The following is an 18,535-nucleotide window of genomic DNA, read 5'->3' on the forward strand; positions in this document are numbered from 1 at the left end:
AGAGCTGAAATGAACTTTTAAAAAGTACTGAATTGATAAAGAAAACAAACTGCAATTTTACTCATAATTAATTTAAATATGTAAAACAAAACTATATAAGCTTTAACTAAAAGATTTGAAATTTCTCATTTATCCTATAACTAATGAAAATAACAATGATGGATTTTGTTGCTGAAGCTGGTTGGAAACTGGTCATATAATTTCTTTGATTTAATTCCTTATGACAACACCTTCCTTACTATAGTAAAAGTAGAGATGCTCTTATGCAAAATCTCTAGAAGATAGGTTCATTGCCAACCACAGATTATTTTAAACCCTACAATATTGAAGTAATGTTGTAGCTGTTTATTCCATTCTTAGGGTGTGTTCAAAGAGTAGCCAGTGAGTTTCCACAATCTCAAAGATCAATTTTCAGAAGCTTCACAATTGGTGACTGACTACTGAAGCAGAGGCAGAGCAGCTTGTAGTGGAAAAAAAAATTCATTTCATTCTCTATGTTCTACACTGTAAAGCTGCACAGGTCATATGAACTTTCACACATTAAGCAACATCTGAGCCATAGAAATAACATATTTGAAAGCAGCTGGTGCCAATATTTTTCTCTACACTTTTTATACAGCATGGCAAGGACAAATGTTTTGGATTGCTTCCATGTTTCACCGAAGCTTTCAATTTCTTGGCTAGTTATAAGAAATGCTATATTCTCAGTTTGCATGAGAGGATAATTCTGCTGCTGAAGGACCATCTCTTTGCATGCCTGTCAAGACTGCTGTTTGAATCTCTGCACCCTAGGGCTTGCAATACTGTACAGGATATTCTATGAAAAGAACAACTGAAAGATTAATTTTATGGCATTGTGGCATTTCAACTTCCATAAAACAAGGGTCCAATGAGATTTTTCCCATCAGCACATTTAGTTGTTGGGGTTTTACCAGATATACTCTAAGTGTAGTTTTAATAGTTTAAAGTAGATTGTCATAGCAGATCACATTAAATGTTTGATACACATTAATACTGAAGATACTGAAAACATTGTATCACAGACACTTAAACACTCCAAGTGCATCCCTCACAACACCAGCAGCAAAGGTACAATGGGTTATGAAAATATCTTACATAGAATAAACATTGAAAATAAGAGGTAATTATTCAGACTCCCTAAAACAAAATTGGAACAGTCAAGAGTTTATCACAACTATTTCAATTTCTCTCCTTCTAAATTAATGATTAGTAAAAGAATAAAGACTTTGTAGTAAGAACTATTAATGGATATCAGCTGAGTGTACAGTTTACTGCTTAAGTACAAATAAAAACTGATTATACCATCCAATGAGTTGACTATCTTAAAAATGTGTTGAAATTTTTAAGTGAAAAGATGATAAAACTTCCCTAAGCAATTCACTTAAGATAGAATTGATGCTTTCATAGCTCATCAAATAACTGGCTGTTATATCTCAAGATTTTAGGCCAATCCACTAATAGCAATTACATTTGATGAGTGACATTATTTTGTGTTGTAAAATATAGCAACATATCACTTGGAAGGATTCTTAGATATCTTTGTATAGCTGTTATGATTCTATTTAATGAAGAAAACATTAAGGATTAATTGCTCTTTCTTAATCTCTAAAAGTTAACTGAAGGAATAAAAAACAGAAAAAATTACAAAACTGCAAGTGAATGCTTGAATGTCTACAGCTAATTCCGTGAACTGCAACATGTTTCTGATTTGGATGAAACACATGTAGAACACTTTAATTCCACATTTCCTACAAGACATTACACAGGCAAACCAAACAAAATACTCTAAAAGAAAATTAGCATCCAAGAAATTCTGTATGAACTAAAAAAACACCGAACTGTGTTAGAAAAATATATTTGCCATTTTAAAATTATTCAATCCAACCTATTTTTGATATCTAATTAGTTTAATTGCTTCTCTACACTGATCACAAGGCCAAAAGTTCAAAACTTATTACAGTCACTGCATTGCATCATTGGCCAACAATATTTTGTCTGAATGTCAAAATACATTCCATTGTTATTCCATGTTGAGTAGTAAATGAAGGACCATTAGGCCAAAAAAAAAAAAAAAACTAAAAACATTCTACTCATTCAAATATAGATGAAACATTTATATAAAAGTAAAATCTATGAAAATAGGGACATGTATTTTAAGTAATTCCAAGTGTGTGTCTGTGTGTGTGTTGAAATTTACAACCTGAGCCTGGTGTAGCCACCTGGTCCATCAGTCCTCAGTCAAATCGTCCAACCCATGCTAGCATGGAAAGCAGACGTTAAACTGATTTTTTATAGCTTCCATAAAAGTATTCTCTTTAAAGTGTTTATTTCAACTGAAACTAACTAATGTTATAATTTCTTTCCTTTGCTAATTAATATCTTGCAAATAATTAAATACAGCTTTTCTTACAAATAGATACTACCAGCTACAAGGAGTTTTTTTTAGTTTCAAAGTTGCCTAAATTTGGTTTATAAACAAAATCATTTTGCTATGTTATGGGTTTTTTTTTTTGTTTTTTTTTTGGTTCTAACTAATTGGTAACAATTTACATTCAAAACAATTATAATGCAGAGTAACTATGACCATTTCTAACACTGTCTTCTTAACAATATTTATCTTTCTCTTCAATATATAATGAGAATTAATTCTAGACTTCTACACAATAATACAATAAATTTGACATTTCAAGAAATAGTGATCATCTTTTACAGTGACTTTATGCTTTCACAGCTCACCAGTTTGATTTCATTAATGTCCTGGCAATTTAAAAACAAAAAAAAACAAAAAAACATTTAGAGATAGGTTTACGTATGATAGTTTTAGAATATAGGAACAACTACTGAAGACTAGTCAACAGGACTGCAATAAAATTCTGAAATTTAAATAAGACATTAATGGCTGACAGTTTAACACCTACAAAAATTGAGTAAAGATTTTGTCTAATAAATTTAGCATTATACTGAAATGCAAATCAAAATTCTATAGATGTTAGCTTTAGACTGGCATTTCCTTCTCTAAGCTTTATGATCTCCTTCTGTCTTACAGAAGCAGAGACTAGAGGTTCAATATCAATATTTCTGAAGCAGTAGTTTCAAATATCTAAAGATCGAAAGACAAAAGTTCTTTCCTTTATATTAACTCTTAGTATAATAGTTCAAAGTCAAAACAAATATAAACAACTTGCTCTTTTTTTTTAACATCAACCCAACAATGGTTCATGGGTTTAATGCTTTCCCTTAGTCAAGACTCTTAAAATGTTTAATGTAGGAAGGATTCTTTTATATATTAGCTAAAACTCTTAAATGTTAATAAAATACACAACCATACACAACATAGCATTATCATCAAATAATAAGAAAAGTTTGATCACTATCTACTAACTGATATCATAAGAATGTATTCCTCTAACAAGCATCAACAAAATTGTTAGAAGCATTTTTGATTTCAGTGATATAATAAAGCTTAGAGGACATGCTACAGCGACAAACATGAATTAGAATGTAAATTACCACAAAACCTATTAAAGAATTGTTAAGATTTTTCATTGTAAGATGCACAAGATATTCAGTGAAAAACTAAGACTGTTTATACACATTTTGATTCCAATCAACAGTTATCTTGTCTTTTTGGTTTTATATGAAAATATGGTAATCAATAGAAACAGTAAGAAGGATTCTTTTGTATATTACTTGTGGTAGGTAACTGAATTGCACAGATTATTAATAAGAATTTTACTGCATAGAGTAGCATTATATGTCTGCTTGGAGTGGCCAAAAAGTATGGCCATCTATATGATGTTGAATATTGCTGTATTCCTTAATGTTATTAAAATAAGAAACACTTAAGAAACCAACATTAAAGCGAACCAATATCATAATTATGAACTTCAAGTGTTAAGATTTATGTATTCAAGGGAGATTATTAGCATAAGTTTTGGAGCTGCATACAACACAGCTCTGTAGCATCTCTTATATCACCAACCCAGTTATCTTTCAGTCAATCCAGTTTGTTAGCGCTCTTTTAAATGTCAAAGTTTCCTCAATTTTTAATTCTTTCATGAAATCATTTTGAAAATATTGTAGCCACTAGTGCACAATTAATCCAGCATATGTGGTGCAGCTGTGCGGTTAAGAAGCTTGTTTCTCAACCACAATGTCAGGTTCAGACCCACAGCATGGTACCTTGGGCTCAAGTCTAATCAAAGCTTTGTAGGTAAACTTGGTAGATGGAAACTGAAAGAAATGCATTGTGTGTGTGTATTAGTGTCTTTTTGTCTTTGACATCACATGATAGTTGTAAACAAGTGTCACCATCATACAAACAGTATCCTTTATATCCAATCTTCTGTGAAAATATGTCAAATCATAGGGAAATAGGCATACTTGGAAACAGGTGAGAGGAAGGGCATCCAGCCACAGAAAATCTCTCAACAAATTCTGTCCAATCCATGCAAGCATGGAAAAGTGAACGTTGAAATGATGATGATGACAATATTGCATAGACTAGCTGAAAGGGAATTCAAGGGAGCAGTTCATATGTCATGTTAGAAACATTTAAAAAAAAAAAACTACATTATCAGTTTCACATTTTCAGCTTTTAACAACTTTAGAAATTTGAATAATAAAATAAAATCAACTATATCTGAACTCAGAGACCAAATTTCAATGCTGTAAGTTTCAATACCAGCTTTGAATAGTAGACACACTAGTCAAAGCTGATATTAAAACTTGCAGTGCACATACACATGCACATTCATTCACAAATACATACTACAAAGCTCAAATGAAACCCACATTAGAATGCTGCTCCCAAATCTGGAACAGTGCTACTGCTACACACACATTCTGGACCACATCCACAGGACACTTGATTGACTGACATAAAATAACTAGTAGACATGCTCCAATCTCTGGTTCACAGACATACAGTTACCTCTATTTCTACTATAATGACATCTCTTCCTCAGAGCTGGCTAGTTTTGTAACTCCTTCACTCAGGTACCTCTGAACACACTTTGGACTCTTGTTGCTTCCAACCCCTTGGCCTTACATAAACCCAGAACTTCATCACTCTAGAATATTATCCTTCCTCTGTTATTTCCTGTAGATATTGACCTACAACTGTTTGAACAGATCAATAACAGCACCGAGGTTATCACTCTCAGAAGATCTGCAAAGATCAAGGGAGCTGCCCTTTTCACCACATTCAGCAAGTATAAAAACAACCTGAAAAATTCCTACAACATAAACCCACCATACACTTTAAGGTTATTTTCTATTTATAAATATCAGCTGTATTAGCTTTAAAATTTGAAGATAACAAAATCACTAATCCAAAAAATTTCATGATGCCAAAACAGTATATATACCTTAATCAGTATAAAAATACATATCCCATCTTTGTATGCTTCCATAAGTGTAAAGCATATCCTCAGGACCAGTGCTTAATTCTGGTTTCAAAGTATTAAATTAATGGGAGATAAATCTCCTAAGTATAAAATGCCAGTCTATTGCAAAAAGCTCCTGTAAATTACCAAGAGCTAAATTAAGTGATCAATATCAAATTAAAGGTAGTATCTAAATGAACAACAAAATCATGGAGTAGAATAACACAAAATGATCTCAAGACCTGAGATTTAACAGTCTATTACCATATCCACCCAAGGCCTCACTACCACATCAGATCATTCACTCATTCACTATTATTTCACTTCAAATAAAAGAGGAAGAAAATATGCTGAGATTCTGTAGTAAGTATATAAAAATTCTAGGATGCAAATAATATTGCATTACTGATTCCAATTAGTTGAACTGAAAATGAACTGAAATTCTAACAGAGCAACTTCTATTAAGTATCTCCTATCTACATAATGATTGTTGAAAAGGCAGAAAGACAAAAAATTTGAGGAAACAATATATATGCGAAACCATATCTAAAATATACAAAGTGAAATAGATAGAATTAAATTTATCATTTCCCACTCACACTAAACAACATGCAATTACCTCAGGGCTTCTACAAATGTTTGGCTACACTCCCACAGAGGATCACACTTGGTGAATGTGCATCTTAAACATAAAGATTTCATGTAGGCCAGAGAAATGTTTTGGCCCTAACTACTATTGACCTTCCTAAAATTCAAGTGAGATCCACAATAGAGTACTGCTCTCACATCTAGGACAGTGCTACACCTACAGATACAGGACATCCTAGATTGAATTTTAAAAAAAAGAAGCAGGAAGTCATTCAGCAATCATTCCAATATCTAACCAATGTCTTTCTCTCTACCTTTTCTGCTGCTGCTGCTGCTGCTACAGTGACCTTGCTGGTATTCTTCACATGTCTCACTTCTTTTTATTATCTATAATGACACCCCCATCACAAACACACACACCACGACACCCAGTCTTTCCTCCCTAGCTGTCAGTTCTCTAGTGTCCTCCTGGCCCAAGTTTTTCCTGCAACCACTGACTTACAACTATTCAAGAGGAGCGTTAATGTCTATTTCACCAATATTGAAGAGCCTGCAAAGGCAATGGGTATGGCCCCCTTCCACCAGACCATCATCATCATCATTTAACGTCAGCTTAATTTCAAAAAATTTAAAAGAAAGACCCTTGATATTTTAACACTGCAGGGAAAACATATAACGGCTTGAATACAACTCAATGCATGACTGCTACCTCTTTTCCCAATATGAAAGACAGAGACAGCAAATTTAATTTTTGTAGAATTCAAAAATATTTTCTTTGGCAGTGGCAGAAATGACACTGCAATGTTTTTTAAAATAAAAAAAAATAAAATAAAATAAAATCATGAAAATCTAATTTCAGAAAACACTGTTCAGAAGCATTGTTTGATCCTACAAACACTGCTAGATATTTGTTAATGCAAGATCCTACAATAACTAGAAAAATTTAAAATGCACCAACATCCTAGGTAAAATGTGTGAATGCAGCAGACCTCACAATTGGAGAGGTGCAGTTTATTATGAACTGAAGTGTACATGTATTTTGCACATACATCTTCAATAGCAAATGTGTTCTTTATTTCAAATGATAAGAGCATTTGAAGGAGGGAATCTATCTTAAAGCATTAAGTCTAAAGATTTATTTTACTATGCAACTAGGTTTCACTCACAACAGGTTTTGTTTTAGTTCAAATATTTCTAATATATTTCCACAGCAACAAATGCATTATTAGGTATGTACTTAGCTAAGTTATATAGTTATGCCCTCTCACATGGACAGTTTATAATGAAAGTTTAGAATTAAATGGAAATTGTAGTTGAGGCTGATGCCAGTGCTGCCTGACTGGCTCCTGTGCTGATGGCACGCAATAAGCATCATGCATGCGTGGGTCATTGCCAGTGCCACCTGACTGGCTCCCTGTACTGGTGGTACGTAAAAAGCACCATCCAAACCTGGTCAAAGTTACCCCCCACCCCCCGGACTGGCTCCTGTGCCAGTAGCACATAAAAAGCACCATCTGAACATGGCCGATACCAGTGCTGCCTGACTGACTCCCATGGCACCCAGTTGTAGAAACACCGCTAGATCAGATTGGAGCCTTGTGCGACCTTCTGGCTTGCCAGTCTCCAGTCAAACCATCCAACCCATGCCAGCATGGAAAACGGACGTATGATGACGATGATGATGATGTATCAAATTTATTAATTTTACTTAAAAAGAAAACAATGACAAGTAATCTAATTTTTAAATTTTGTTCTAAAGAATTAAATAAATAAAATTGTTTTACTAATTTAACATAGCAATGTAACAAAGGTGTTATTTTTACCTACATTATTATTAATCCACAGATTTCATGAAACAAAATGTCATAGCATTTTGCTTGAAAATAAATAAAAAAATAATACTCAGATAAAATTAAACACAAATATAACAAAAAGTAAGCAAACTTATATGAAACCCAAATGTTTGTGCACAATGCTAAGATAACAGAATGATCAGACCTTTTAATAATTGGTAACACTGAAGTAAGACAGTGTTTCAGCATTGAACTGGTATACTTGTGGAATGTGCTGCCCTAAGTAATACCTACCTCGCTGAAGATTAACATTCATTGCTACAGAGCGAAGGACAGAGCTGGCGGAATTGACCAGAGTCGAGTCATGGGCGGAAGGAGGAGACTGCTCAGGTAAACCTGTAGTCTTGTTGTTCCCAGCTGTAAGCAGTGAAAAGAGGCGGAATGAGAAAATTAATGCTACTCAGATCACTGGCTGGACTGAATAAGGGATGGACTTTGGGTACACAGCTCGTAATTTGAAGGGATCAACTGGCAGCAGAGGGAATTAGCCAAATCATGTAAAATGTTACAAAGAAAATCCATTGTCAAGATGGCTATATAAATATATCCAAATGAGATAATTACTTTCACTTAGTCTAGCCACAAGACCAACAAAAAGAGTAAGAAAATTTTTCTTAAAAATTGCAAGTCAGTTGCAGCATAGAACTGTCTTAAAATATTAAGAATGAGAAAGAGAAAATAACTATATTAGTACTGCTTGGGGTAACAGAAAAGAAATATTTAATAGGTAAGCAGAATACTCTAAATCCTTGATTAAATTGGTCAGTAGCAATAAAAGAAATAAAAAAATTTTTAAAAAAAGAGGAAAAGAAAATCAGATCACATTCAGAATACACACATACACAAGATTGGAAAATTACAACTTTCAAATGATATATTTAATCAGATTATCAAAACAAAGCAGTTGTGAGTGTGTTTGGCTCTATAATCAAGAAACAATCATTTCTGAGATTTGTAATCATGTCCAAAAATTGCTGAATAGAGCAATATACTGAAAACTGAGATAATTTAGTTAGAAATTCTTAAGAGAGTTTATAGCTAAGAAATGAATGTAAATAGAGCACAAGTGGTTAAATAGTTATGGAATTAGCATTCAAAAAACATAAATTAGTTGGCACAGCAACTGACCAAAAACAATGCAGGTTTAAAGTAATTCACAGGAGGGATTAGAGCAAGCAATTAAGATGCATTATGCACAAACATTTCTGGAAGTGACACCATTAAATAAACAAAACAGAAAAATAAGCTTTTTCATGAGTAAAATATATAACAGCAACAACAATAATAATAATAACGGTTTCAAATTTTGGTACAAGGCTAGCAATTTTGGGGGAGGGAGTAAGTTGATTACATCAGCCCCAGTGCTTAATTGGTACTTATTTTATTGACCCCAAAAGGATAAAAGCAAAGTCATCCTTAGCAGAATTTGAACAAAGACAAGTGAAATGCTAAGCATTTTGCCCAGCATGTTAACAACTCTGCCAGTTCACTGCCATAATAATAGATTTTAACAAAATAACAATTGCTAAAACAGGTAAAATATCACAGATTTTGTGGGAGGGGTGAGTATTTGGTTGGTACTTTTATTTTAAAGACCTTGGAAGGATGAAAGGTAAAGTTGACCTCAGTGGGATTTGAACTCAAAATATAAGCAGAAGGCCAGAAAGTTTGGATGAAGGAAATAGGTCAAATACACTGATCCCAGAACTTGACAGGTACTCTATTTTATCACCCATCACCACCACCACCACCCCAGAAGGATGAAAGGCAAAGTTGACATCAGTGGGAGAGCCAAAAAAATAATTTCTTAAACATAAGGCCAAAAATTTTGGAGGAAAGTATAGTGTGACCCCAGTCATGTACCGGGGTCACACTATACCAGGAAGGATAAAAAGGAAAGTCTATCCTAGTGAAATTTATCACAGAATATTACAGAAATGTAGCTAAATTTGGTTTATGAAGAAATAATCCTTTATTCCTGAATATGTGAACATGAATATATGAGAGAATGACAAGTAACTGCAAAATAGACGCAAAATTTTTGTATGCAGAGAGGTGCAGGCACAGCTGTGTGGTTAAAAAGTTTACTCTATAACAACAGGAAAGAACCTTCTACTCGGGTTGGCTTGTGATCCCAAGGATACCCACGTCTTTCTGGCTGATTTAAAACTATCATAGTAAATTCTTCCACCATCAAGACCAAGCTTGCAAGAAAACATAATGTGAGTAAGAGGACAATAGTTAGGACCATTAAAAAAATACTTAAGCATGAAGTCCATATTTTCAGAGACATCAAAGCATTCTCACAACTTGTTCTAAAGCTATTAAATTTAAGAGAGCCTCAAAGCTCCTCAACTACTTGGAGCATATGCAAAGGGAAGTGGAAAGTCAACCAAGTTACATGGTTATAAAACATTCAGTCCATCATTATAGACAAGACCAAGAGGACATGCTCAGACTTCCCCATCTGTATTTAATGATGATGGACATACTGAGTGATATCTTTCCTTATGCTATGTCAAAGTTTCATGCTTCTACCTTTTTATTTGCAAGCTTTGAAATATCTCAACACAAACAGTCTCAATTTAGTCACCCAACCTTGTATGTGTGTGTATGTATTTATGTTTACGTCAATTTAAAAATCTGTTTTGTTTGTTTTTATGTACTTGTTAAGATCCACAATCTCATGGTTCAACAAACAGGGTTCAATCTGGTCAACTAAAACTGCTGTGCCAGTGGTGTCCCAACATGGCTGCAGTTCAATGACTGAAACCATTCAAATAATATAAAATTACATTTTAAGTACTGGATTACAGATCCAACATTAACCACTAATGAAAACCCATTCTTTTGTGTGGTGTCAAAAACAAGGAAAAACTCTGTCTGTCTCTATCACACACACATACACACTTCTCTCAGCTTCCATCTACCAAATCTACTCACAAGAATTTGGATGATCCAGGGCTATGGCATAAAACATTTGCAGAAAGTGCCTTGCAATGGAATTGAACCCATAACCATGCAATTGGGAAGTCAACTTCTTAACCACACAGCCATGCCTGCACCAGTAACATATAACACTATCCACTTTCAGTCTATCAATATATAAAATTCTCTCTCCACCCATCTCTTTCAGGCCATGACTTTTTTAATGAAATGTCAAGTTTGATGTAATCAATACTTTTTTATTTAAAAAAAACCCCAACTAATAAGGTCTTGTAAGGTCAAATGAAATTGAAAAAGCTGAATCAAGTTCACACCCTAAAGATTTTGAATATAAATATTTTTCCTTATGGGCACACCACATATACAAAGTAAGTGTTGGGTCAAGCTACAAGGTTACCAAGAAGACTATAGTGAGTTTAAACTATATTACCACAGCTGTTATGCTCCTAAGAATACTTTCTCTAGTTTTCCTGACCAACAGAAGCAAGTACACCTCATTGTTGACTTGTTTGCAACAGGAAAGACTTCCAACTAAACAAACCCGTGAAAGTGGCTCTATGTAGTCACTTGACCTACTAAAAATAGCAGCTAAATTTCCGTTAAAGCCTACCCTAACATCTTTCAAAAAAAAAAGAAGAAAAAAACACATTGCATATGATTATAAGTACACTTACACTGAAAAAATAGATCATGATGGTCATGGTTGGAACACCTTTAATCATAAGCCTGCTAAAACAGTACTTACTAGGACTAAACAAAAAAACATCTAATTATAAAAATAATTGGTTTAACAAAATAAAAATACCCCATATAAACAGGAAAAATAAGATAGTAATTCTCATTTAATCAGCAGAAGTAAAAAAATTTTAAAAAGCTATTGGAACATTGTTAACAATATGTGATAGATGAGCAAAAAATAGTATGAAGCATATAAAATTGTTTGACTGAAAGATATATATCAATATGTAGTATAGCAGTTGCAGTTCTTAAATGTCTACAGAAGCTGCATTTTTAAAATTAGTTCTTCAATATGTATTCCACAGAACACTTTACCAATTATTTCCCCATTCTTGATAGTACAAAGATCATCAATGAATTGGAATACACAACTTTTAACAAGTAAGTATGAACAGCCTTTTGTAGATCACAAAAGATCTACAAAGAGCAAACTGCATAAAATATTGGTTGTTTAGCATGTACACTACACTTCGAATTGGTAATAAATAGGTGTTTATCGTCACCTTAACTTCCACTTCTCCATGCTAGCATGGGTCAGATGGACTTCATTGAGGCAGATTTTCTATAGGGGGATGGCTTTCCTTTTGCCAATTCTCACCAGTTTCTAAGCAAGGTAATATTTTCCCAACAGCCAGACATGTTTCCACAGAAGATTGGAAATGAAGGACACAGCATAAAAAATAGTGAAGCTTGTATACAACCATTGTGCAATATTAAGACAAGGAGATACACATGCACATGTATGCATGTGCATGCACACACACACATGCAGGCACAACCATGTGGTGAAGAAGTTCACTTTGCAACCACGTGGTTTCAGGTTCAGCCCTACTGCATGGCACCTTGGACAAGTGTCTTCTAATATTTCAAGGCTATCAATACCTTGTAAGTGAATTTGGTAGATAGAAACTATGGAAGCACACATACGTGTGTGGGTGGGTATGGACACAGGTGTGATTGCATTTGTCCCTTACCACTTGGCAACTAGTATTGGTTGTTCTCATCTCTGTAATTTAAAGCTGGCAAAAAGAGACAGAATGAGTACCAGACTTAAAAAATTAAACACTGGCAGCAATTTGCTCAACTACAACTTTTAAGGTAGTGCCCCAGCATGGTCATAGTCCAAAGACTGAAATAAGTAAAAGAATAAAAGAAAAAGGGAGTATATACACACACACACACACACACACACAAACAACAGATTTCTTGTAGTTTCCTTCAACCATAACTACATTCAAAAGGCTTTGGTCAGTCCAGAGCTATAGTAGAAGACACTTGCTTATGGTACTGCACAGTGGAACTGAAACCCGAGATCATGTGATTGGGAAGCAAATGACACAGCAATGTTATGTCATTTAAAGGGGGAAAAAATAATAACTGTCTCTGAATTTTGAATTAAGTGAAAATTTTTAGTGTCATAAATCATTATTCTTCTGATTTCCATACATCTAGAATGAATTTGTTTTAAGTAAACACAGTGTTCTTGTCTTTGCTTCAGTTACTAATAATAATAATGTAATGTGAAGAGGAAATAATGTAACAGCTGTAGAAACATTCAATCCAAAGAAACAGAAAAAGAGAACAATGTATAAATATTATGAAAAAGTGGGTAAGGATTAAAATAAAACAAGTAGAATATTAATATGTTACTAGAAAATTATTTGCTGATATCTTGGTTAAATAACTTTGAGGCTATTGCCTTCAAATGAGTAAAATAAATGATGTGGGCATATTAAAATCTCTCGCTTTAAATATTGTACATTCCTATAAGTATTTTACAGTCAACACTATTTCTAAGGGTGCTGGTAAAATAAAAAGGGCATGTATTTTGGTAGAAAAGTAATGTTTGGTTATGATGTAATGTAAATTCTGTTTGGAAATATGGTAGATGGATATAAATGATAACGTATCAGTTAATCTAATTTGTATGTTTTGTTACTAGTGAGCACTAAGATATTTAGACTATATTTAGATATTTAGAAATAGATTAACAGCTAGTTGTTCTCCATTAACAACAACTAGCTGTTAGACAGCACATAAATTTTACACATTTAAATTGAACACTGATATAATTCTGTAGTAAATATTGTATACAATTACAATCATTTAAGTTGATTAGTTAATGAAGGAAATTACTGGGCCCTTCCTTTTACTTTCCTAACATTTAATTTTTATTTACATAAAGTTGTTTTATACAGACGAGATTTTGAGTAAATTATTGAATAAATATTAAACATAGTGAAATGCAGTCAGCTTGACATAACATATTTTGTCTGTAAGAACAAGATTCACCTATTTAAATAGTTTAAAATATAATTTAACCTGTTGTAACGAATACTGTAGACTGAAAATGATTGCATAATATACTATGCACATTTAGAAAATTAAAACAAGAAAAATATAACTAAACAGCTTTAGATTAGCATAAGGAAAGATAAGTAGTATATCAGAAATTCTAATAAATATTTCAGATTAAAATGACTTAGCTTCATGCAAATTTAATTTTAAGATACAAAAGATTTTCTCTGTCATAAGGTTTCAGTTACAACATCAAATAATTGCTACAAGATAGTAAGTATACACAAAAATGTTTACATAAAATGTAATCCACCATATTAACAATTTTGAATTACATTCAGTATGACAGTGTTATCCTTCTGACATCTCCAGGTACAACTTTTGAGGTACATCATTCAACAAAATAGTCTTCCACATACAAATACTAGAAATATATTCACACATTACAGCAATTTATTTTGTTTAGGATAGCAGGTCAAATATGGTAGTTTTGACCTCCATGAGATGAAGTAATTATGAGCAAATAATATAGTACTTTTTTTCTCTGCTGTTTAACCAAGGAGGGAAGGGCAATGCATATGACCTTTTTTTCTTTCTTTTTTCTTTTCCAGGATTCCTGAGACAGCACAGAATTCAAAGAGCATAAAAAATACAAACTATCAGTCATTACTTTAATGACCAATAATTCTACCAATCCACTGACCTGGACTGGTATCAATTTTATTGACTTTGAAAGTATGAAAGGAAAAGTTGAGTGTGGCAGGATCTGAACCCAGAGAGTAGAGAGGCAGAAAAAAATACAAAGACAATTCATTCTTTGCTCTGATAATTCTACCAACTTTCTAGCTTTCAATATAGATTAAAATCTTTACATATTTTAAACCCTTTTCTTGTGTAAAAAAGCTTTTTAATAAACAACTCCTAAATAATAGCTCGATGACCTAACTCAAACATTTAACTTCAGTAATTGAGGGGAAACTCTAGAAATAGCAGTCAAATCTTCCTTCAAACCACTTCCTACGGTCTTAAAAAAGAAAGAAAGAAAGATATACTGTATAATGCAGTCTGAAGTACACTATTTCTGAAAAAGAGTCGAAATGGTCATAGGCTGATTGGTCAGAGCTGATTTGGGAGTAAACGATGAAAATTTTAATGATAGTATTATACTTGCTGCTAAAATATATTAATTTCTCACTGTAAGTTTCTATATCAAACAAAGCATCAACATTTTGATTAAATGTTCTTTAATAAAAAAAAAACATTTAAAACTTTGATTTGTGCTCTGGAGGAAGAGGTGATATCCATGGACCTTACTGGTCCTCCTAGACTGGTGAGGTAGATGTCACTAATGCTCCTCTTGAACTTCTGCAAGAGTTCAAGAGAGCCAACAATCTAGTAAGGTGGGATTGAGTGTAGTGATTAGTACAGGAGCAGAAGGAGAATGGAGTTGAACACAAGAAGGATAATGAAAAGAAGGGAAACAAATAGGATGATAATGCTTGAGAAGAGATGTATGTTACAGAAGTGAACAAAATACCATTCAATACATCCTTCCAGGGTCAATAAAATGAAGTACCAGTCAAATACTAGCGATGATTTATATTCCTGGAGCCTGGTGTAGCCATCTGGTTCGCCAGTCCTCAGTCAAATCACCCAACCCATGCTAGCATGGAAAGCAGACGTTAAATGATGATGATGATGCATCCTAGATGAGAATTATAATAAATTAAAAGTATCAGAAACTAAAAGTTGTCTTTATTCTTAATGTGAAAATCCAAATATACAAAATCTAATTTAGAATTTTCGAATAGATTTAATAGTGGTAACTGAAGTAGTTTCTAAAAACCATTTCAAGCACTTTTTTTCTTCTAAACACAGACTTTCTGCAAGGCTAAATGAATCAAATGGAAATATCATCAAATCTAAGATTTTTTTAAAATCTAGCTATCAAATACATTAAAAAGATTTTAAAACATGCAAAATATCAATCCTTTTGATACCAACCTGCTTCAGACCACCCGTTTTAATGTGATCTAAATTAAAACCTATCAAAATTTCAAATTAATTCAAATTCTAGAAAAAAAAAACTAGCTTAATAATGACAAAGTTATAGCATTAGATTCTTCATTATTTTCAAAATTACTTGAAACAAAAGCAATGCATTTCAACAGAAATATGCTAACAATGGAATGAAGAGTTTTACTCCATAAGATATTTCAAATATATCTTTTTAAAAAGAAAAAAAGAAAATACATTCAATTTAAATGGTTTTTTTTACTTCATCAATGACATCTAAATTTCTCAAACAGAAATAAAATTTGAGCCACACATTATATGTACTGTGAAACCTCATGACTCCCAAGATTACTGAATGAAAGAAATTTAAAAGCTGAGGATAAAACAAGTGTAAAGAACATATTTGTTCATTCATTTTACACCAATTTTCTTTTTTTATACTACAATGTTAGCAAGAGGTAGATTAACAGTAAATGTATTCACACTAAATTTAAAAACTTCAGCTTGAGACCACAACAGAACTATTTACACACACACAAAATATTAATGCAGAATATTCTCTGATTTATAAATGACAATATCCCAGAAGGCCAAAAATCTCAAGTTATAATAAAAACTAAATGATCAATCATTCAAACTCCATTTATGAAATATCATTAGAAACCAAATGTCTTATTTTTGGTAGGATGAATAATGCTTACAATTTCTACATTGATAATATTGGAAATACAGATCATTATTATCTAGCAAAATACACTTTTAGTCCTTCGTATTTGACTCGACTTCTTTCAAATATCACTCAGAAATTTTTTCAACCTCTATACCACACCAGTTAATAGTCTTGGGAAAAGATATACATACAACATAATGGCCCTACCTAAAATTGAAATGTTGTTACCAATAACCATTAGGAATTCTTGAACAATCAGTCTCCAAAATGAAACTGGAAACCATTACTCAAATGTTATTTCCTAAACCTACAATAATATATGATCTTAATAAACTAATTTAGACTGGTAATGTGTAATAGCTAGGTAATATAATGCTTCATGGTAGTCATCATCATCATCATCATCATAAACATTACCATCAGGGAAAGAAAGCTAATGAACAGGCATTTTAAAAAAATCGTTCTAACAAACATTAGGAATTTATCATATATAAATCATTTTAAGTGTTACTGAATGTACCTGAAATACTAAGTGATTAATTTCTATTGGGTGTATAGATTAAAGATGGCAGAGGTTCAGTAATGTTTAAGACCAGGACTTTAGTGGTTGCTTTTTGACTGAATGAGTGCAGTAAATTATCATCTTAAACTTTAAATTATTTATTGAACCCTATTACAAAGTCAGAAGCATATGGTTTCCCCACCACCATTATTTTATTTCAACCTAGATAAAAGCTGCAACAGCTTAAGTAGAAAGGTTAACAAGTTAGATATGTATAATTAATATTTCGTTTCAGATATTTTTATTTGGTACAAAGTAAGACTATCACTGCAAGAAACAAGTTTCAGAGTAATAAATTTCTGACAAGAGAAGTTTTGTTCTGATTACTGTTAGTGCAATGACATAAAAGTGCAGATTAAGTAAAACATAAAAGAGAGTACAGGATAGATCCAGACAATTTAAAGACTGTAGAATCTGTAGAAAATTGTCCCCCTTTAATCTTCTAGTATTTTCCACTAATGTTTCACATTTCAGCCAATAAGCCATCCAGTCAAGATACATAAACACACACATTCCACATATATTCATATATAATTTTCACTTATTTCAAGACTTATGAAACTTAAAATTAAATTTTAGAAATCCTATGTACATGAAAACTAAATGCTACTCATTGTATATGAACACTAAATGATAATCATTTTTCCCCATCCAAATGAGTGGCTATATCCGAGATAGCATGACTGGAACTAAGTTATATCAATTGTCCAAGCTAATTTATGTGCAACAAAGAGTTTAATTCACTATAATGGTGTTACATTTTTCTACAAGGGCGATGGGAGATCATACTAATCAAATTCTTTCCTAATTTAGTGACACAACAAAAAAAATACAGAAATAAAATTTAAAACCATAATGGAAATAGCAAAATGTACTTAGCTTCTATTTGTATGTTACAACTTAGAATTTTTTTGCATTTCAATAATCCACTATAATAAGGTCTTCCAACCATACCCATCCTGTTAATATATTATCTGATATGATATTAAACTCATTATATATATATAGATAGATAGATAGATAGATAGATAGATAGATAGATAGAGGTGTCTATCTCTGCATCTGTATGTGTGCATCACCAAAACTTGAGAACAACCCCACGGATTTCATTGAAATTTTACACATGCCTTACTTAGAATCCATGCAATGTCATGGGCCAAAAGAATTTTCAACTTCTTACCTAATGCGAGCCCGGAGCAATCTCTCATCTCTTATACTGTTTCCGTATTATGTGACAAAAGTGAAACAATAACATCTCTCTTAATACTTTCACTATTATATGGTTTCAATTTCAGTTACTTTCATTATGTATCTATATATATTAGTTTTATTTCTATTACTTTCAATATGTATTTATATACATGCTTGTATATGTATGTATGTATGTGTGTGTATATATATATATATGTATGTATATATGTGTTGATATACATATATATATATATATATATATATA

The 18,535-nt window shown here is 32.4% G+C and overlaps 1 protein-coding gene across 7 annotated transcripts in view; it reads right to left on the minus strand.

Annotated features, from left to right (window-relative positions):
• The window catches only part of LOC106876266 (transcription factor 20), a 128,630-nt gene that overhangs the window by 48,701 nt on the left and 61,394 nt on the right, over positions 1–18,535 (minus strand). For 4 of the 7 annotated variants that reach the window (XM_052978586.1, XM_052978584.1, XM_014924757.2 and 1 more), the window contains one exon: positions 8,084–8,206. The exons of the other annotated variants lie outside the window; for them this stretch is intronic. In XM_052978586.1, the coding sequence (XP_052834546.1) occupies positions 8,084–8,206 (123 nt within the window). The remainder of the gene's footprint in view (positions 1–8,083; positions 8,207–18,535) is intronic. 7 annotated transcript variants of the gene reach the window in all.

This window comes from Octopus bimaculoides, chromosome 2 (genome assembly GCF_001194135.2).
Source record: "Octopus bimaculoides isolate UCB-OBI-ISO-001 chromosome 2, ASM119413v2, whole genome shotgun sequence".
Taxonomy (NCBI): Eukaryota; Metazoa; Mollusca; class Cephalopoda; order Octopoda; family Octopodidae; genus Octopus; species Octopus bimaculoides.